Genomic DNA, 22,796 nt, shown 5'->3' with positions numbered 1-22,796 from the left:
AAGCGATCACTAAATGTCCTGGTTCAATGACAGTATAGAAGACATATATTTCTATTATTATCATCAATAATATTATAATATATGTTGGATGTTTTTAATCTTTCATTTAGTAACCCTTTTTTCCATAACAATGAATGTAAGGGGCAGAAGTGTAACAAATACACAAAAAGGACACTGAGGAAGGAAGGAAACAGTGTGATACTTTGTTACTGTCATTTTGTGACATCTTTCATTGTGAGCACCCCGTCAGAAATGGCTACAAGCTAGCCTACATCAAAACAAATGGGAGTCTGAATTGGGCGCTACCTTCTCTGATGAATGGTGGAGAAATGCACTGGGTGCCTTAAATTCATCCTCGTCCTGTGCAAAACTCACCCATATCCCATATACTTCACAGGACTTATTATACCAAACAAAGACTATTAAAATGTACCTAAACCTCTCTGATTCATGTGATAGTTAGGTGTTCTGCGTCAACTCACATGTTTTGGTCATGCCCAAAGCTGACAGGAATGTGAATAAAGATCTCCAATATCCTATTAGGGGTGTTAGAGATAAATGTTGAGCCATCACCACAAATAGACGTTCGGCACTCTGTGAGAAGGCGTCAAGATGAATTCAGTACAATATAATGTAATTTCTTTTGCATCCCTGATTGTCGTCAAATTCTCCTTCAATGGAAAGATCACCTCCCTCAAACACATCCTGGCTCAAAGACTTGATGTCATTTCTAAAACTTGAAAAGGTCAAATTTGTTCTCTGTGGATCAAATGAAACATTTTATAAACACTGGCAACCTCTCATATCACAGTTTGAAAACATGAAGTCGACTCCACTTGATTAAAACGTGAGAGGTTATCTTTAATGAACTGTTCTATTGTTTCATGATGTGTGACCATGTGTGATAATGTGTATCAGTAATCAGCATACAGTTACATGGAAATATGATTCGTTCTCTGTCTGTATGTCTGTAAGGAATATAGGAAGCCTGTTGATTGTTGTGTTTTTTTAAATAAATGTTTTACTAACTTATATTAGTAACATTTTCATTTCATCATCAATCTATGGACGGTGTATGGATATGCTAACAGTCAAAGTCTCAGTGATTAATTTACTGTAAATACTGATTTGTTATGGTTACTTATATTATATACGTTTTTGATTACAGTGTAGCCTACAGTTATTTATGGTTTCGTCATAGTGTTTGTGACATGTATACATTTATTGATTTGTATCTTTATACACAGCCTTTGCATGTTGATGTTGGTTATTTAGACACTTTGATGAGCATTTTTCTAACTTAATGGACCCTTTTTGAGATTGTTACACTGAATGTTGGAAAATAAAGGTTTGTGAACCCAACTGCCACCTTATTTTTTCCCCAACAGAAGCCCACAATAAAAGTATGATCAGCTTGTCCAGAAATATTTCCTCTGACTCTTCACATGTAGGCTACTGAATAGAGAATATCAACGTTTGCTCTCAAACAGACACTACAGAGTTCCTTCTTTAAAACCAAATACATTTAAAGACTCTTGTATATCCAGCTGTTCAGGATGACAGGATGGATTTGTTGGATATGTTGTAGCCTATTTGTCCTTGTGAATGGGCCTTTGTTATTTTGTCCTACATGTTACAATAATTATTTTGTTGTTAATTGGCCACCCCCCCATTTTTGTCTCTCATTTTATTTCATTATTATTATTATTAGTAGTAGTATTTTTATTATTTTTTACATATATATTAAACTATTATTATTTTTCTCCTGTTTTTGATTTACCATGTATTTACGTATTCTTTTTTCTGCTGATATGAATTTGTCTGTAAGGGTATTATTGGGTGGGGGTGGGGATGGGTGGTGAGAGGTGGGAGGTGGGAGGTGAGAGGGAGAAAAAACACTTATACTGTTGACTTGTAAAATACATTTTTGTGACCAAAAGTGAAATAACCCCCGCCCCAAAAAAATAAAATAAAATAAAAAATCAGTCCAGCTGACATAAAAAGGAAACTATTTTATCTGTGTTATTTTTATTTTATGATCAACAAACAGAAAACAGAGCTCTTGACTCTATGACGGAGACAAAAGCTCCCCAGTGTGAAAGCATGGATGTATTATATTGATTCATGTTGAAAGGCACTGGATTGAGTCCGCACGGTTCTCATGTTGTGTTCAAGTACCGCCTCAGCTGCGGCTGTTTCACCACTCCACTCAGTCTGTTCAGGCCCAGTTGTCACGAAGCTAAAGCGAAGTTAACACGGAGCTAATGGCGGAGACAGACGCTTCAGCCGCAGCCGCCTCCTCCTCCTCCTCCTCGCCCGAGGCCGAGAAGAAGCAGAAGGCCCCCCGGTTCAACATGGAGGGTGCGACCCTCAGCGACCTCATCGTCAGAGCCGTGGCCGCAAACAACGACCGTAAGGGGGTCTCCGCGGACGCCCTGCGGAAGGCCCTGGCCGCCGGGGGATACGACGTGGTGAAGAACAAGGCCCGGATCAGGACTGCGCTGAAGAGCCTGGTGGCCAAGGAAGTCCTGATACAGACGTCGGGGTACGGCGCAGTCGGGTCTTTCAAGGTGAATAAGAAAGCTCAAACCAAAAAGCCCAAGAAATCGACAAAGAAGCCCGCTGCTGCAGCCAAGAAGCAATAAAACAAACATAAGATCGAGGCAGCTAATGAACCAGCAGCTACAATCCGGCAGCTCCCCAGAAAGCAGCCAAGGGCCCGACGGTAGTCAGGAAGACGGCAGCAAAAAAGAAATGCAGTCAGACACATGTTAACCTACTGAAAGGCTCTTTTAAGAGCCACACACTTCACAAAGAGCTGGTTTTTCCTCACAAATAACCACTATCCATACCAGGTGACAAAACAATAGAACAGAGAGTTGACATCACTGAGAAATCAGAATAAAAGTCTAAAATAGTAACATGATGTTAACAACTGTGATGCTTTATTACAATTGAGATGAGTTTGAGGCACTTCCTGACTAGAAATGGATTAAGCAGGGGATATTTTAATCTGACTACATACCTAATGATGAAAATACTTAAATGCAAATTAGTTAATTTGAATGGCCACTATGTAGTTGCATGTTTCTGGCAAAAGTGACTGTCCTTTTTCCTATAGGCTACTATAGGCTACTACAGTATTTATCATTATTCAAAGATGTCATGAAGTGAAACAGGGAAAATTGTGAATTTCAGTCACACAAGAGCGTAATGAAGATAATGTGATCAATATGTTACTGTTCCAGACATCCTTTGGTCTTTCTTTACATGTGCCTTGAACTGCACAGTCTAAGGGAGATCATGAACATCTACAGTAAAATCTAAAATTGCACCCTTCATGAAATAAAATGTTACTTTTACATGTAGGGGAGTCCGGGGATGGTTGTAACACTTTTTGTCTCAGCTCCCACAACGTGCATAGTGTTCATGGTAGGGCTCTCAAATTTTGACACAGAATGCCCTCATTTGTCCACTACAAATAGCAATGCCTTAAACTTCTCAAAGTATATCAAAGAATTCACAATTTGATGTCAAATGCAAGGAGTGCCACTGTTACAACCTACCCCACTACCGGGGTAGGTTGTAACACAACCTGGGGTAAATTGTAACAGTGAGATTAAAAACTAAAAACTACCAAACCAAAAAAAACATGCATCTATGTAAGTTTATTGTGCATGTTCCAACACTAAAGCATCTTCCTGTGGTTCAGTATGAACAAAAATAACTCATCACTGATGGTTTAATGAAGAGCAGTGACAGTGGTGTGGATCCTAACATTAGAAAGCGTTTTAAAGCACATCTTCTGATAATACAGATGAAAGGTGAACATGTATGAATGGAAACCTTCAGCAGGAGGTCAGAAGCAGCTAATAAATTAATGTATAATTCCAGGAAAGATGGTTGACAGTTAGTGACACTTAATAAAACAACAACGGTAAAAGGTGTTACAACCATCCCCACTCCTGTCAGTCACCGTTTGACCAGCTGTACCAGCATGGTAGTTTGATGTAAACATCAAATGACTCATATTTCACCTAAGAACCTGCTCTTTCATCTTGTACAAGTTACCCAATTCAAACTTCAACAGTATCAATAGTCAAAATTTAGACTTGGTCCAAAAATATTTGTTTCTGACCTAAAAAAAAAAGTTTTTTGGCTGTAAAACCTTATTGACACAGCCATGCAAATTCATATGCAATGTCAGGGAGTGAGTGGGTAGTGGGTACACATGATATTGATCACATCACTCTAATGTTATCCCTTACTGGTGAAAGTGATGACCCTTACAACCATCCCCGGTCTCCCATATTGTTACTCTTGAATCTTGATTATAATTGCCATGAACACCAAAAAGGTATTTCAACACTAGCCTACTATACAGATATTTGACTCTTTTAGGTCTTAGTATGTGGCTCTTAAAAGAGCCTTTGTGTTGGTGGTGTCCAGGAGAAGTTTACTTGGCCTTGGCGAGTGTTTCAACTGTACACATGTCTCAACTATACTCACTCCACCCTACACTTTGTTTTTGTAGAAGATATGCTTTCTGCAGTGGGCTTTATTGGCTTTAAATTCCAAATAATTGATCTTTGGTCCAGGTCATTACTATGAAATGTTGCTTCCTTGCAGATAGTGATTTTGTATAACTAACAAGGGTCTTTTAAGAGCCACATATTCCTCTCAACTGGTATCAATAGTGTATATTTAAAAAACAAAACAAAACAAAGAGATGTAGCCTATTCATTTTTTAATTTAAACTATAAATGTATGTATGTAATACAATTTTACAGTCATGTGAGTGGGAACGTTTACTGCAATGTGTGGTATTACAATCCTGAAAGTAATAAATTACATTTTAATTGAGATTATATATTTGAGTGGTTCATGACATGGATAGCAGAGCATCACAATCTTGTTACGTAATAAATTAAATAATGTACAACTATGAAAAGTATTTTGATGAGAAATGGTTGAAAGTACGATGAAGGAACTTGGCCATATTATAAAATATAAAAAGAAAATGTTAATGTTGATTCAAATGTCCTATTTGATTCTTGGTTTTGCTATGCAAATACTGTATTAAGATTTAAAACAACATCTACAGGTAATCACTTTTTGCCATTGAAGGAGATGGGATAAATTAAGTGTTTAATTAGCATATGATTCATGTTATCATGGGTGTAATATTGACTAGAGATGTCTTCTATAGTAGGTTTATTGTTTTCAATAGTTATACAAGTGGCATTATAATTAATCACACCCAATTTTAACATGAAACTTGATTTATAAAATAATATCAGTCGTCATTGCGTCAAGGCTTATCATTTGAGTTAGAGACAAGGAACAGCGCTCTTTTAGATTCGAGTATGTGGCTCTTAAAAGAGCCTTTGTGTTGGTGTTGTCCAGGAAGAAGTTTACTTCTTGGCGGGCTTCTCGGTCTTCTTGGGCAGGAGAACAGCCTGGATGTTGGGCAGCACACCACCCTGAGCGATGGTGACTCCTCCCAGCAGCTTGTTGAGCTCCTCGTCGTTGCGGACGGCCAGCTGCAGGTGACGGGGGATGATCCTGGTCTTCTTGTTGTCGCGGGCAGCGTTTCCAGCCAACTCGAGGATCTCAGCGGTCAGGTACTCGAGCACAGCCGCCAGGTAGACGGGAGCACCAGCCCCCACACGCTGAGCATAGTTTCCTTTACGGAGATGCCTGTGGACACGACCCACTGGGAACTGGAGCCCAGCACGGGAGGAGCGGGTCTTTGCCTTTGCTCTGGCCTTTCCCCCGGTCTTTCCTCTTCCACTCATGGTTGATGTATCTCTTTAGTCTGGCTACAAAGAAATGTGTGGCTCCACAGCTCAACTGTCTCTTATATGAGCGCAGGAGCGGGACACTTTGTGCCGGACCAACCAGAGAGAGGCTCCAGCAGCGGCTTCCTGCTCTGGGTTTGTCCGGGCTTTTTCAAAGCTCTTTCCTCCAATGAGCAGCAGAGACTCGGGCGGCGGGTTGGTCCTGTGGGCGGCGCTGAGCTCCAGCAGGAGCCCCTCACCAATCACCAGCCACAGACGTCGAGCAGCGTCACTGCGTCCCAGCCGGTCTCAGGCTTTAAGAGCCGAGTGCCGCGGCGGTTCTTCACACTTTTCTTCAGCTTAGAGAAAGACACAGTGAAATGGCAAGAACCAAGCAGACCGCTCGTAAGTCCACCGGAGGCAAAGCCCCCAGGAAGCAGCTGGCCACCAAGGCTGCCCGTAAGAGCGCCCCGGCCACCGGCGGCGTCAAGAAGCCTCACCGTTACAGGCCCGGTACCGTGGCTCTCCGTGAGATCCGTCGTTACCAGAAATCCACCGAGCTGCTCATCCGCAAGCTGCCCTTCCAGCGCCTGGTGCGTGAAATCGCCCAGGACTTCAAGACCGACCTGCGTTTCCAGAGCTCCGCCGTCATGGCTCTGCAGGAGGCCAGCGAGGCTTACCTGGTGGGTCTGTTCGAGGACACCAACCTGTGCGCCATCCACGCCAAGAGGGTCACCATCATGCCCAAAGACATCCAGCTGGCCCGCCGCATCCGCGGAGAGAGAGCTTAAACGAGACTCTGCTCCACTAAAACAACAACAACAACAACGGCTCTTTTAAGAGCCACTTCACTTCCAACTATCGAGTTATTTCCTCTTGCTGTTGCACTCCTTTCGATTCTTGGTATCTCTTACTATATCTCAGTATACTAATAAGATTATACTCTCATCGAGCAAATCAATTGATACATATAAAATTAACAGGTTAAAGTTTTTGGCAGCACATTTGTATTTTTTTACCAGGCTACATGTTGCTTGAATTGAACTGAGCCTGATACTGGGACATGATAACTGAAGAAATGGTTTACCTGCTTCAAATTCATGACACTTCTGATGAGATGATGATGATGAAGCTTGTTGTGCTGTTGCATCCATATTCATGGCAACTTCTTGTCCTATCACTTCATCCAAGTCCACATAAAAAGTCCTCACACTAAAACCACAATAAGAGGAAAAGGTTGGCCTGTCTGCAGTGATCTGCTGAAGCTGTGCAAGTTCAGGGAGGGGCAGGAAGACAAGCTGGTCAGATGGGCCAGCTCTGGACTGGAGGTGGTGGGTGAGAGGAGGACGTTGGCCAAGCTGACATGAATCATGGACCCCCTGCCAAGGCCGAAAATACCATATTATACATATGTGATATTTGTTCTGAAGCCAAATTATAAGACGCTTGTCGATCCATAAACCCCCATGGTTTCAAATTTACACGATTCGACACCAAAACAAAAACACCTATTGACAGAATTTATGTATCTTCTCATTTTTAAGTCAATATGGTACAATACTAAATCACTTTTATGATCATCTAATACACAATTGTCCTCAGAAACCTCTGTCTCCAGGTGTTTTGGGAAACTTATAATAATAATAATTGTATTTATAGAATACCTTTCAAAACAAAGTTACAAGGTGCTTAACGATAAAAACTTAATACTGAATGCTTAAAAAACTACAATACAATTTTAGAGCTAAAAAATGAAATTCATAAAGTTAGACAATTAGACATAATTTTTTAAAATTGAAACGTAAAGCAATAAACAAATTGAAAAATGAAAAATATGACTCATTAGTCTGAAACAAAACAAGGAAATTATACAGATGATGAAATCATGTCGGAAATAGAAGACTTGAAAAAAGAACTATTATATGGCATCTGTAAAAATATAGATATAAACAACATAAGTAATTTATCGTACGCTTATAACGCTGGACATAAATATATCCAAAGTAGGCTAAATGTATTAAATCTATAAAAGACCAAAAAGGTGACATTGTTTGATGGAATGTATGTGTGCATACGGTGACGCAAAAGTCTGTGGAATTCAATGTTGTATGTGTGCATGCCAGGTGCCTAGTTGGCAGTGTGCCACACAACACCACCAAGTCCTCACGCTTGTCTCATTCACACCTGTGGGCAATTTAGAGTCACCAATTAACCCAACCTGCATGTCTTTGGTCTGTGGGAGAAGTACCCAGAGAGAACCCATGCATGCACGAGGAGAACATGCGAACTCCGCACAAAAGGGCCTCAGCCAGCCGTCTGGGTTCGAACCAGAACCCTTTTGCTATGAAGTGACTGTGCTAACCACTGTACCACCGTGCCGCCAAAATATTGGCTAAAATGATAATGAATAGATTAAGTAATGTTTTGTATGAGATTATTGATAAAGAACAGACATGTGCCATAAAAGGACGCCTGATGTGGGACAACTTGATTTTTACATCTCAGGACTTCCCCCAAATGTTATGCTGGAAAACTGTGAAATTACCTCTCTCTGGAAAATTATGGCAATCACAGTGCGTTCATTTATTTGTGCTGGCCCGCCACAAATAAATTACGTCGGCCACAAATAGATTTTCTGGCTTTTGGCTCGACCAACGCAATATCGTTCCGTTCATTGATCTCCACATAGCGCTCTTTCTCTGTTGGCGTTCACATACACACACACAGAAAATATTTCCCGCTGAGCAGTCTGTTGTGTGACACCGAGTATGCCTACGTGGAGTCCGCGCGGTCGTAAAAATTGAGCTTTGTGCGGACGGGTCCGGTGGACGGACGTCCGCGGCCCGTGGAGTCAAGTACGCCCGAGTATGTGGGGGCCTTAGAGGGCTGCGCCTATACTCATAGAATCTGGAGTTACGATTCGTAACTATCGTTTTTATAACTCATTTTAAATCAATGACAATCTCTGATAAGAGCTGTATGCAATTGTTTTTATTACATTCAGATTTTTAACATCACAACGTCATTTTTATATCAGACAAGCCGCTTTTTAGGTTAATCAACACAATTATGAATTAACCACGGAATCTACCAGGTAGCTCAGCTAATGTTGATTAGCATTTACGCTAGCAAAACATGTCGTAGTAATAACACCTTGAAAACCTATAAAAGGCGCCACAATTTTAACTGTGTAACTGTGTTAAACCTTACATTAAATTAAAAGCGAAACTAATATGGTCCGAGAACCACTCCCCGCCGGTTGGACGAACAGCGCTTATGTCGTTTGCCACCGCAGAGGCCTGCATGGCGCACTGGTGACTGCGGTCGGCGAGCCGGGCCACCACCTGGTCCTTGATAGCTGTCAGGACGGGGCGGTGACCCGCAGCGGTGTTGGCCGGCTTCACGCCGAAGAAGGTGGTCAGGTTGGGCTCCAGCAACGGCACCGGCGGGAGCCCCCGCACTGAAAACCCCTCCACCTTGGTGATGGGTTAGGGTTAGGATGATCAGGATCGAGATGTTGTGGAGGCAGTTTAGATCTGGATGCATAAGATGGCGGGCAGCTGAAAAAGGTGTGACCGATGTGGCTTTTTTTTTTGTAAATGTATTTATTTAAGGTTTTACAAATTACAAAGAGTCATGCAAAGAAGTTTACAAAATTACAAAGAACATGTCATAGTTCATGAAATATAACAGGACAAAGCAAGGTTTACAATACATTACAATGTTTTTTTTACAATAGTTTATAAGTTTAAAATGTCCCAGGGTAAAGTGCGATGTTTGTCCATAGTTTTTCTTTTGCGGAGGTCAGTGATGATGTTGTTGATGACTGTGTTGCCGTCTATGTAAATCTGTTTTAAAGTGAGTGAGCATCTAGTTATCCATAGTTTGAGTTATTATTGCGATCATTAGTTGAAATAGTTACTTTTGTTTTGGGTGTATATTTTCCTGGATTAAGTCCATAGGTGACAGAATTGAAGTTTATGTTCATTGAAAGTCCCAAAGGTTTGACAGAATTCCAAACTTGTTAAGATCTATAACAGTCCAGTATAGGTGGGTTGACCGATGTTGCCACATAGACTGCATAGGCTCTCATCTTTGCAATCCTTGGCCTTGTGGCCAAGGTTGCCGCATTTCCAGCATCTGATGGTTGTACATTGTCTGACCTGATGGTCGGGAGACTGACAGTTGAATCAGTGTGTAGATTATCCTGGGTAAATGATACGTCCGTTGTAAGGACTCATGGAGATGGAGGTAGGGATTTGTATCATTTGTCCATTTGGATCCCTGTGGGTTTTAATTTTATATTTACGGATGCCGTACCAAATTCAAAATTTGTCAAGAGGTTTGTTTTTATGGATGATTTCACAGAATCTACTTAAGTACACTTCGACATCTTGATCAGGGATATTCTGCCAGTCCAGAATTTGACAATGATTGTCATTTCATCAATCAACACAGATGATTCAATTGTCCAGTCTTTCCATTTTTGATCACCAGATTTTGTTGACTGGATTTCAAGAAAGCGGCGCAGAGGGGCTTCTTGGAAAAAGCAAAGTTCAAAGTCTCTTTTGTTTGGGAGTGAGAGACTCTCCAACATAGTCTCTGCTCGGAGGTTCACCAACACCAGTATATTTCAGTCGTAGCCACCACTGACCGAATCTGGAGGAGTAGGGCGGGGTGCTGCCAAGAGGAGCCATCTGGCCTCTAGCCCCGAAGGGCGCGTTGGAACGCGGATAGGACTATCCCTTTCCTCCTATACTTTTATTTAAAATATATATTTATTTAAGGTTTTTACATATTACAAAGAATCATTGCAAAAAACAGTTCACAAAAACCACAAAAAAGCATAGAATACACAACATGACAAAGCAAGGTTCACAACAGACTTTTTTTTTTTTACACTAATTTATAAGTTTAAAATGTCCCAGGGTAGAGTGCTACGTTTGTCCAAGGTTTTTCTTCTGCAGTGTTCAGTGATGATGTTGTTGAATACTGTATTGCCGTCTATGTAGATCTGTTTTAAGGTGAGTGAGCATCTAGTTGTCCATAGTTTGAGTTTTTATTGCGATGATTAGTTTAAAAAGTTCTTTCTGTTTTGGGTGTATATCCTGTATGAGTCCATAAGTGACAGAATTGAAGTTTATGGCAAATGAAAGTCCCAAAGGTTTAATAGAGTTCCATACGTGTTGAGATCTGTGACATTCCAGTATAAGGTGGGTCTGAGTTTCATCACTGACACAGTTGGGCATTGGGCATTTTTTTGTGGTAACATAGCAACTCCATGAAACAATGGCTCTGACTGGGAGTCTGTTGAGAGAAATTAGCCAGCGGACATCTCTGAGGCTTTCTGAAATAATTTTATTGTTTATGATTTTTATTATCTTGAAGTCTTCTGTGGTTGGAATACATTTATAATTAATATTATTTTCATATCTATGATCATTAATGTTGTTAAATATATATTTTTTAGGATCTGCTTCCCAGTTTATATTCAAATGTTTGTGTTCATCTTGGAAGTCAGAAAAATTAAATTTATAAAATGGTATTTTATGTCTGCCTCTACCTCTCTTTTTTTGCCAGGAGGAGAGAGGTCCAAGCCATGGAGCATTTTGAGAGATGGCCGATGACATGATTTTGACAAAAGTAACATTCAAGGAGATATACAAATCTACTGCACCTAAACCACCTAGATCTTTATTCTTAAATAAAAGATCTCGTTTAGTGACCTCTCTTGTAGTTCCCCATACAAAATGTACACACTGTTTATTCATTTTCTTTAAAATTGGGGGAAAATACTTGTGCGAAAAAGCAATTTAGATAATATATGTGTTTTCATAATGTTAATTCTTGTTTTATAGTTTGTATTTTTATTTTGCCATTTGTTAATTTCATCTTTTACTATATTAGATTTTTCCTCCCAATTATATTCACTGCAATTTTTGTTACAAAAAGTTATGCCGAGGATTTTTATTTCTTGCTTAATCTGAACATTCAAGGATTTTTTTTTTCCGAGTCATCCCCTATCCAAACACCTTCAGTTTTGTTATGATTTAATTTGGCGCCAGACGCTAATTCATACAAATTTAAGTAATTGCATAGTATATCCATTTCTAATTGATTTTTTATCAGGACAGTAACATCATCAGCATATGCAATGGCTTTAACATGATGTGTTTGGTTTACATACATTCCAAAAATCAATGGTTCACAATTTATTTTTTTTATAAGAGGGCTTATGGCCAGCACATAGAGAGCAGCACTCAGAGGGCAACCCTGTTTGACTCCTCTATCGACAGAAAAGGGGTCTGTCAAAAAAACGTTAACATTAATACAAACATTTGATTCAAAAAATATATATATAATATATAAATCCTATCTATACGTGTTTTCGTTTTAGAATCAAAACGTGTATAACAAAAACCTTGGGGATTTACATATCAACAGGAATCAATTAGATTGGCATCAGAACAGAGATCTCGTAATAATTTACCTTCTTTTGACAATTTAAAAGTATTATGACTGTATTTATCGTTGGAATCAGTAACAGTATTAAAATCACCACACAAGATAGTCTTATAGCCTACTGTAAGGAGTTCCTTCAGTCTGTTAAACAGTTGCATTTTTTTGGAAACCTGTGGAGCAGTATACACATTTATAATACGTAGTTTTTCACCAGAATAGAAACAATCGATAATAAGAAGTCTTCCTGGGATTATATCTCTTCTTCTAATTATGTCAACATCATGGGATTTGAATAAAATTCCTATACCATCAGCTTTATTTTCTCCTATTGATATAACACATTTCCCCTTATTCCATAGTTTCGATACATCGTTTACGTCTTCAATGGTGTTCAGTCTCAGTTCTTGAAGACAAAGAAAATCAAAGTCTGTATTTAATAAATAGTTTATCTTCTGTTGTCTAAAAACATTTGATTGGATTCCTCGAGCATTCCAGGTGGCAATCTTTAGATAGCTCATGAGGAATTAAGGGGGAGGTATAGGATCACGGAGAAGGGTTATCATTGAATCGCTTTTCATCACTCTTTAAAGAGACTTTCACTTTTATTTTCTTTTTTTTATCTTTATATGGTGACTCATTGTCTTGATCAAGTAAAATGGGAGCAGAAAAGTCTGGAGTACTTGAAGAAGAGTCTGATGTTTTGGTTTCTGAAGATTCTGAGAGAGGAGAGCTGCAGGCTTGTGCAGCAGGTAGACGGGGCGAGCTGAAGTCTGAGCTCTGGCTCTCGCTCGCACTCTCATATTGAACATCATCGTCGTCATTATTGTCACCATCAGTTTCATTATTATCATTGCTAGAATTATTTAAAGCTTCGCTATATTCATCGTCGCTAGGATCATTGCCTCGTCCACTCATCTTCTCAGTTAAGTAGATGTCTACTGAACTTCCTGGCATGGATTTCATCCCAGCTTCCCATGTTGAGCATACAACCATAGTGCGAATTGCATGAATTACTTGATGCGCCACATGCTTGACCGGGTTTCTATTTCCGTTATGCACTGTTGAAGTTTATTGGCTGCTAGTTGTGAAGATTTTGAACAGGACCAGTAGCAGAGATCGTCAGCAAACTGTGAAACTTTGGCTATGGTGGCTGGGGGGTAGTAGATGTCTGAGGTATAAATGAGAAATAGAAGTGGACTGAGAACTGCGCCTTGTGGTACTACTGCTTGGGGGGTGAATGGTGTTGAGATGGCTGAGTTGACTTTGACCTTGATGTGGCGATTGTTGAGGAAGCTGGAGATGATGGACTGGGTGGGTTTGGGGAGTTTGAGGTTGATGTCCAGTAATCTGTATATGAAACCGTTACGCCATACTTTGTTGAATGCTCAATGTCGAAGAATATTGCGAGGGTGATTTGTTTTTTAATTGAAGTTTCTGTAGATGTCTTCGGATAAACAGAGGATGTTGTCTGTTGTTGCTCTGCCTTTTCTAAAACCTGCTTGATGGATACCGATGAGACCTATGATGTGGTTACTGAGCCGGGAGGTGATGATTCTTTCAAAGAGTTTTCCGATGTGGCTGATGGGGCGGTAGCTGGTGACGTTGTGGGGGTGTTTTCCGGGTTTGTGGATCATGGTGACGAGTGCCGTCTTCCAGGGTGAAGGGAAGTGACCAGTAGTGAAGCAGATGGAGTAGAGCTGTCCAAGGTGCTGAAGGTGCTGACTGGTGCTTGTTTGATAAGTATAGTGTGGATGCTGTTTGGAGTCTGTTTATTTCTCTTTTGGTTTGAGGAGATCGGGACTGGATGTCATTTTGCTGCAGTTTTCTCTTCTGTTTGTTGAGTTTGAGGATGTAGTGGGGTAATGACTGTGTTGGAGTTTTGTTGGTGTTTTGGGGTATCGTAACCTCTCTGCCTTGGGTGAGTATTTGACTTAACAGGGCTGCTTGGTGGACCAGATCGTCGGAGGTGGTGTTGGGAGTGATGGGGGTGTCTTTTAGTTTTCTTTCAATGTGTGTTCTGTACATTTCCCAGTCTGCTTTTCTGTAGTTGTATTTATTGTTTGGGGTGGCTTATAGGTTGAAGGAGAAGGTGGTGAGGACAGTTAGGTGGTCACTGCTGAGATGGTTTGTGGTGGAGAACTGGAGAAGTTTTGAAGCCAGGTCAGGGGTGCAGAGAATACAAAACAAAGTATTAAAACTGACTCACTGTCTCCCAAATCAGCAACCACTACATCCACAGAATAACCAGCATACAGACCATTAGACAGAGACACCAAGCAATAGCCCTCTGATATTTAAATACAGCAACAACCCTGCCCTCCAGAGAACCATCCAAGAAGCCAAACAAATCACCATCACCCCCCTGTCATTCATCCTCCAGCTGAAGCCCCCCCAACTTTGGATATAAAGGACTGTATCCAGTAATGAATCATATGATATTAATCATATAATACAATCACCTCACACGAGGCACATAACACACATGGTGAGAATTAGCTAATTAGCTGAACATCACAGCAGCATGATAGCATTAGCCATATTCACATGTAAACAATACACATTAACACAATATAGCATCCAAACTGAAAACAGCGTACAACTCACCTCTGGCATTTACACACAATCCCAGATAGCAAAAACCTTTTGGCATCCTTTTGGCCCAAATCTGGCTGGTCATTTTGGCAAGATTATGGCCAGGCTTCCGGGCCCTAAATGGCCCAAAATAGGCAAGCCAAAAACAAACCAAAAGGAGGCCAAAACTCACCCAAAACTAATTGTGGCCTTCCAAAATACAGCCATAGCTGCCCCAAAAGAGCCCCAAATCCCCAAAATCCAACCAAAATCCAGCCAAAAAGTAGCCAAAACCGACCCAAAGAGAGCCCAAAAAGTAGCCAAAAGTGACCCAAAGAGAGGCCAAAACTCACCCAAAACTAATTGTGGCCTTCCAAAATATAGCCATAACTGCCCCAAAAGACCCCCAAATCCCCAAAATCCAGCCAAAAAGTAGCCAAAAGTGACCCAAAGAGAGGCCAAAACTCACCCAAAACTAATTGTGGCCTTCCAAAATATAGCCATAACTGTCCCAAAAGACCCCCAAATCCTGCCACCCAAAGCTGATCCAAAATGAAGCCATAATGCCAAATGATTGCTTCCCTTAATAAACTTTAAATGAACCTTGCTATGTGTCTATGTGTATTGGGAAAAAAAACAAGAACAATAGGAAGATTAATATTATTTCATCATCTTTTTATTTTTGAATTTACTGTTGACTGACTCCAGGCTGACAGGTTGCAGGTCCCCAGCCCAGTAAAACCATCACTGGTCTGTGCTATGCTTGCATCTGTGGTGGTAGAGCAGATGGGGTTTCTTCGTGTGGCATCTAAAGTGATACAGACAAAGAGAAAACAAACGTAACTTATTACTTCTACTGTAGCCTAAGAATGCTTTATTAAAGGCTTTATTACAGTTATAAAACTCACCCACTTTAAGTTGTAACTTTTCCATTCATCCCTCGTCAGGTGTCCTTTTCTGTCTGGTCCTTTGGCTTTAAAATGCCCCATACCGTAACCTTCAAAGTGGCAGGCCCAGAAGGTCCAAGAGAGATGACCTGAAAATATTGAGATCATTACCTACATTGATTTTCAAATCAACTAGCCAACCATTACATTATACCCTACTCTAATAAAATCAAAGGCAGCTCACCAAATCCTTTTTATATTTAAGGAAGAGGCTGGGTCTTCTTCCAGGGCCATCATTTGCTCAGTGATCTGCAGAGGAAAATAGGATATGTAAAATATTATAAGTATGCATATGATATTTTGCTTATAACTGAAAAGCAACGAAGCAATTAAATCACAGATAATTAGATTTCTCCCTAGAAGCACATATGGCAGAGAATAAAGTGGGTTTAATATAACAAAAGGTTTCACAGCAGTAGGCCTTTTCAGTCCAAATTGGTGGCAGCACTATCACAACACCACCTAGTGGCAGTTAGAGCTTCTTGCTACACTCTTTGGCTTAAGTTTGGAGTTTTCTTTGTGTTTTCCTGCCTGGCAGCTAAAATTATTTATTAATTATTGCTAAAAAACAGCAACATGAGCAATGTTTTTTTTGGTGGATATACTTTCAACGCTAAATGGTAGGCTATGCTGCTTTCAGCAGATATTCACTGTAGGCTGAAGGAATGACTGATTGTTGCTAGCTAAGTTAGCTACTATCTGTGCAAAGGTTAATCAGCTACCAATTATATTAAAGGGATAGTTCAACATTTTGGCAAATTGGCCCATTGCCATAATTGCTATAGTCATAGCAGTAGGTTCGTTACCTTTAATTGTAGGTGTAAGCTATTTTTAGTACAGCGGAGCGCAGCAGCTGGCTGCTCAGAGCTACGCTATGGAGGCTAAGGGAATTTCTTGGTTTCCCTCATCAAACTCATCAAATACAAAATCCCAAAACTCCACAGCGCTTTTGTAGACAAGTTGTGAGCTGCACATTCACCACGCTATGAGATAATGACGGAACGATACGAAACGGAGCCGTTTTCGAGGTAAATTCATACAAAACCGCTGATGCGTGTTGCGTTCAGGGACAGTTTTTCAGCAAGCAGTCTCCGTATTTACCCTGTATTTACCTCGAAAACGGCTCCGTTTCGTATCGTTCCGTCATTATCTCATAGCGTGGTGGTTGTGCAGGTCACAACTTGTCTACAAAAGCGCTGTGGAGTTTTGGGATGTTGAATTTGATGAGTTTAATGAGGGAAACCAAGAAATTCCATTAGCCTCCATAGCGTAGCTCTGAGCAGCCTGCTGCTGCGCTCCGCCGTACTGAAAATAGCTTACACCTACAATTAAAGGTAACGAACCTACTGCTATGACTATAGCGATTATGGCAATGGGCCAATTTGCCAAAATGTTGAACTATCCCTTTAATTTCATTAAACTATCTCATATACTCACTGCCAGTGTATATACTGTATCTATTAAGTTATCTGTGCATATCATTGATGTAATTAAATTGAATGAGCTGGCTGTGCCTGTTTGCTACGAGTTAGCTCATAGCTCACAGCAGTTTTGTTCCCATCGAAATAGGAAAAATTAACATAACTGTGCAGAAAACGTAAACCTTATCGTGTATTTAAACAAGGCAATGATAGAAAATCAGATTTTACTAAATTTAAATGTCTATAATATCATGTACCTCCGTGTTGATCTGCTTGAGAAAATGAAGTAGGAGGGCTGTCGTCGGTTGAAACTGTGTAGAAATTCCCGCCGTTTAGCTTGGTCTTTTGGCTATACAAACACATGCCAAAACAAACCATCGGACGTTGCCGCCCTTTGTCCAATCTTCTGGCTTGCCATAAACATGCCATACCACCCCCTCTACTTGATCCCGCCTTTTGCCTCATCTTCTGGCTTGCCATAAACATGCCATACCACCCCCTCTACTTGATCCCGCCTTTTGCCTCATCTTTTGGCTTGCCATAAACGTGCCATACCACCCTTCTATTTTATCCCGCTCTTTGCCCAATGTCTTGGTTAACCAGATATATGCCATAACTCAGCCATATATTGCTGGCACCAATTTTGTCTATTATGGCTAACCAAAACCATACCACATTTGAGCCAAAGGGCTTTCACAAAGCCAAAAGAAAGCCAAAAATGCCAAAAGGATGCCAGAATACAGCCAAAACATTTGCTATCTGGGATAAACCCAGGATGTACAGGCGAATGTTGAGAAAAACAGGTAAAAGGAAAATTCATGGGCTATCCACTGCTGTATCGGGAGGAAAAACAAACTTTCACAGCTACAGCATCTCACAGACAAGTGTGGTGCGTACATGAGCGTCGGAATTGCTACGATGCATTCAGGAGCGTCAGAATTATGGAAACTAACAGAAAACCACTAATTAATATGATATCCGATATATATATATATATATATATATATATATATATATATATATATATATATATATATATATATATAATATAATTGTATACTCACTCACAGACAGGCAGGGGAAACACTGGAAAGACGGGCATGGACATGGGAAGTAACGACGACGAACCAACAAAGCATCTATTGATGAGAATGGCATAGATATGGCCTTAATTTTAAAAGTTATCGAAGAAATAGTCGACCCCATTACTCATATATGTAATCTATCATTCAAACTAGGTACCTTTCCTACAGAAATGAAAACAGCTAAAATAATACCGATTTATAAAACAGGAGATAAACATTTATATACAAACTATAGGCCGATCTCACTACTACCCCAGTTCTCCAAGATCCTTGAAAAACTCTTTGTTGCAAGACTGGACAGTTTTATTAAAAAGCACAATATTCTGATTGAAGGCCAGTATGGCTTCAGAGCCAACAGATCCACCTTAATGGCATAGAGGAATTAACAAATTCAATAGACAACAAGGAGTATGCTATTGGAGTCTTTATTGACCTAAAGAAAGCTTTCGACACCATAAATCATGACATACTATTACATAAACAGATATGGAATCAGAGGAATAGGACTTAGTTGGATACGGAGCTACATATAAAACAGAAAACAATTTGTTCAAATAGGCGACTATAGGTTTTCATGTTTAAACATTTCCTGTGGAGTACCACAAGGCTCTGTATTGGGTCCGAAATTATTTATCTTATATATCAATGATATAATCATGGTATCTGACATACTTAAATATGTAATCTTTGCGGACGATACCAATATTTTTTGCTCAGGTAAGGACATTCAGCAGTTGTTACAAGTTATTACAGCTGAACTTAACAGCTTAAAACGGTGGTTTGATAGTAATAAGCTCTCATTAAACATAAGAAAATCTAAATTCATCCTATTTGGTAATAAGAAGGTAAATCACTCAAGTAGAGTTAAGCATTGAAAACGTAAATGTAGCATCCCCGGCTAAATGATGGTCGGACTCTCAAACTGATGGTTCACAATGTTTTATTCCTTGGACCGTATTCAATGTAAACACACCGTAAGAGCTATGAAAAGAAGAAAACAAAATACAGTTACCTTTACTCTTACTTGAAATTACCTTTAACTGCCTTTATCACAAACAATTATGTAAGTTAAGTTAACTCTCTTTTTATCTAATAAACTTATTGTAGACTCACAGGTTTTACTCCATGAATTTAAATATATATTTTAACTGCTACGATTGATGTTACAGTCATGAGGGAAAATTCACATTTTAACTGAAAGACAACCTCACATAGAGTGCAATATAAAACAATATTTGACATGAAATTAGCATTTTTAACCGTTCGTTTTTAACCCAATAAACAGTTTTTAACCTTAGCAGACCTTATATAAAACAGACAAAATACATCCTGTTGCATTACTAAAACAACCTACGAGTTAGCTTATAGCTTCATCTCACTTCAATACAGACCGACACGGCAGCTCGCCGATGCTAATAGTAGCTACCGCTAACCACAATACGTTTTATGCATGAAAATATCCACGGCAACCAAACTCGAGCCAGACATAAATATAGCATGAAATGGTAACAAAACAAACCTTGTGCCCCTTATTAGCCAGGTGCTAGGGCGTTTCATGTGGGTTAGACACACTTTGCTTGCTTTTAGCATTGAAGACACTCTTTTAGCCTTGCAGACACACTTTTCCTTCTGCCGGTAAACTCCGAAGCACCGGATGTGTACGAGGTCTCAGCGAGACGCTTTCAAAATAAAAGCACTGAATATCCGTCTGCTTAATATATAAAAAATAAAAGCCTGGCTTTAAAGAATGTTACTAAGTAAACATAAAAACACATTTATAAAAATACTATGCTCATATTAAAGGTCATTTACAGTAAAACTTGAAAGAGTACAGCAGTATACTTTTCTGGGAGTCATAATCGACCAAAACCTGAGTTGGAAATCCCACATTAACCATGTCAGATCGAAACAGCTAGGAGCTTAGGCATCCTAAGGAAAACAAGATGCATATTAAATTTGAGCCGGTGCATATTCTCATTTGTCCAGGTCATGGTATTTCAAAGGAGGTTAAATCGAAAGCAACTGGACTTAGTTATTTGTCTAGGAAGACGTTTCACCTCTCATCCAAGAGGCTTCATCAGTTCATGTACGCAGCTGACCAGGCTGGGACTGGTCCAACTATCTGGTGTGGAGACTCACTATTTAACCTCTTGTGTGGGCGTTTCACAAGGGTGATGATGTCACTGGTTCCCTTTTGTGCTCCAAGTGCCAACGACAGTCGTTGGAGTGACAGTCGTTGGTGGGAAGTTGGTTTCGACTTCGATAGTGCCCTATTGTGTTCTAGCGACAGTCGTTGGAGTCACTTGCCACTTGTGAACCTGTGGCACTTGGAGCACAAAAGGGAACCAGTGACATCATCACCCTTGTGAAACGCCCACACAAGAGGTTAAATAGTGAGTCTCCACACCAGATAGTTGGACCAGTCCCAGCCTGGTCAGCTGCGTACATGAACTGATGAAGCCTCTTGGATGAGAGGTGAAACGTCTTCCTAGACAAATAACTAAGTCCAGTTGCTTTCGATTTAACCTCCTTTGAAATATTAAATTTGAGATCTCTGTATTTGATTTATTGTACCCTATTACTACCTTATTTAACATACTGTGTTGAAATCTGAAATCCCCTCAGCACCATGCAAAAAAGGGTATAAGAATCGTACATAATGTGGGATATACACATCACACCAACAAACTGTTTTTTAAATCAAACACACTGAAATTATTGGACACAGTTGAACTGAAAACGACTCAGATAGTTTACAAAGCAAGAAATAATCTGCTCCCTGGAAACCTACAGAAATTGTTTAAGGAAAGAGAAGGGAGATATGAATATAGACATGCACTAAACTTCCAGCAATCTAAGGTACGGACAACGCTGAAGAGTTCTTCAGTTCAGGGAGTAAAACTATGGAATGGATTACCAGATGAGATTAAAATAAGTAAGAATATTTATCATTTCAAAAAAATGTTTATAAAATCTAAACTTGAAGGATATGGACAAATCTTGGATGCATAGGGGCAGGCAAAGGGTCTTTGAAGGTTTATGTATTTCTGAGTATGAAGGTTTTGATGTTGGCTCGTAGCTTTAAGGCTTTGTGTGTTTTGTATGATGATTGAAGGCAAATGTGTTCATGTAAATTTACTGTATTCACAGTTATTAGACATCGGTGAAATTAAGTTAATCATTGTTCTTCTTTGTTTATGAAATTGCTTTAATAAGTTAGTATAAGAAAGCTATTCCTCATTTCTCATAAAGTGTGAGGTATGAATTATGTATGGATTTTGCAAGAGCAACCCATTTTCATCGTCTGATTTTCTTATTTAACAATGTTTGCTTACTGAATCATGTCTTCAAACTTGTCTCTGTGTGACCGATGTTGTTTGGTTCGGACTTGCCCTGAGTGAGGATCGAACCCGCCGATACATCTGTATTATATCTAAGTACCTTAGTGATATTGTCTCTACACCATGATTGATTGTAAATGTAACAGTTGCAAGGAGGTAGGTTCCTCATAAGCCTTTGGCTTCTTACCTATCCTTTTCGTATCTATGTATGTCATTCATACGAAATAAAAACAATCAATCAATCAATCAAAGGGAGACACTGAGGTTAAATACATCAGGGAACGAGACACAGGTGGTGCAATTAACACAGGTGAGACACGTTAGGTAATCACGAGCAGGGAGTAGCTACACAGGAGGACAGGACAAGGACTTCAACCTAAAACAGGAACTAAACTAGGACAAAGACACACACCCCAACACACAGGAAAACAGACCTTCAAAATAAAACAGGAACTAAACTCAACTAAACATGGGAACACAGAGAACATGACAGTTTTACTGTCCTATCCTATCTAAGGCAACTGGAATAGCTAAAATGTATTGTAAGGTGTTGAAGTGAAAAAAAAAATAGTAATGATAATAAAATTACTAGTGATAAAATATAAAAATAATGAACCGAAATCAGTGGTAATAACAACAGTATTAGGTTATATATCAGTAACTCAATAAAACAGACAGGGGTGTCGTGCAGATGTTCCGGGGTGGGTTTGTTTTTTCTTCTTCAATAATTGATTGAAGTGATGGATTATTTTCAGCCCTATGAAGATATTTTTCCCCCAGAATGACCATTCTTTCTTGGAGCGTCTTGAGGCCAGAAAGTAGGTGGGTGTATTTGTTACATGTGGCAATGTTTTATGTGACCTGGAGTTTGTTTAGTGGATCTCTCCCTAGGTTGCACCAAGCGGGGGCTGCATATTCAAACAAAGGTCAAATATAGGATTTGTACACCTTCAAAGCAGTCTCTGGATTTGCTCCTCCCTTCTTCCTGCAGAGCACCTTCAGGTGGTTTAGTCTGTGTCTGGCTTCTATTTCGGCAATGTGAGTTGTCCACTGCATTTTTTGTTGGAAGGTGACTTTTTTACGTGGGTGTATAGTGAAGAGTAGGCTACACATTGTGTTTTGGTTGGATTTAATTTTATTGGCCACATATTAGCCCATTCTTCTCTCTCATTGATGCATACCTGGAGCT

General features: G+C 39.8%; 2 protein-coding genes across 2 annotated transcripts; one reads left to right on the top strand and one right to left on the bottom strand.

Moving 5' to 3' along the window:
- Positions 1-5,414: 5,414 nt before the first annotated feature.
- LOC311003709 (histone H2A-like) lies at positions 5,415-5,798 on the bottom strand (the record flags this gene model as incomplete). Its single annotated transcript, XM_083995521.1, has 1 exon — positions 5,415-5,798. One exon carries the CDS (start codon positions 5,796-5,798, stop codon positions 5,415-5,417), a length of 384 nt encoding a protein of 127 aa, XP_083851647.1.
- Positions 5,799-6,160: 362 nt separating this feature from the next.
- Positions 6,161-6,571, top strand: LOC311003698 (histone H3.2; the record flags this gene model as incomplete). The annotated part of the gene is made up of 1 exon (XM_083995510.1): positions 6,161-6,571. One exon carries the CDS (start codon positions 6,161-6,163, stop codon positions 6,569-6,571), a length of 411 nt encoding a protein of 136 aa, XP_083851636.1.
- Positions 6,572-22,796: the final 16,225 nt, after the last annotated feature.

This window comes from Trachurus trachurus, assembly GCF_905171665.1.
Source record: "Trachurus trachurus genome assembly, chromosome: 20".
Classification (NCBI taxonomy): Eukaryota; Metazoa; Chordata; class Actinopteri; order Carangiformes; family Carangidae; genus Trachurus; species Trachurus trachurus.
Note: the sequence above shows the minus strand (reverse complement) of the source record. Positions and strands in the feature narration are given on the sequence as shown.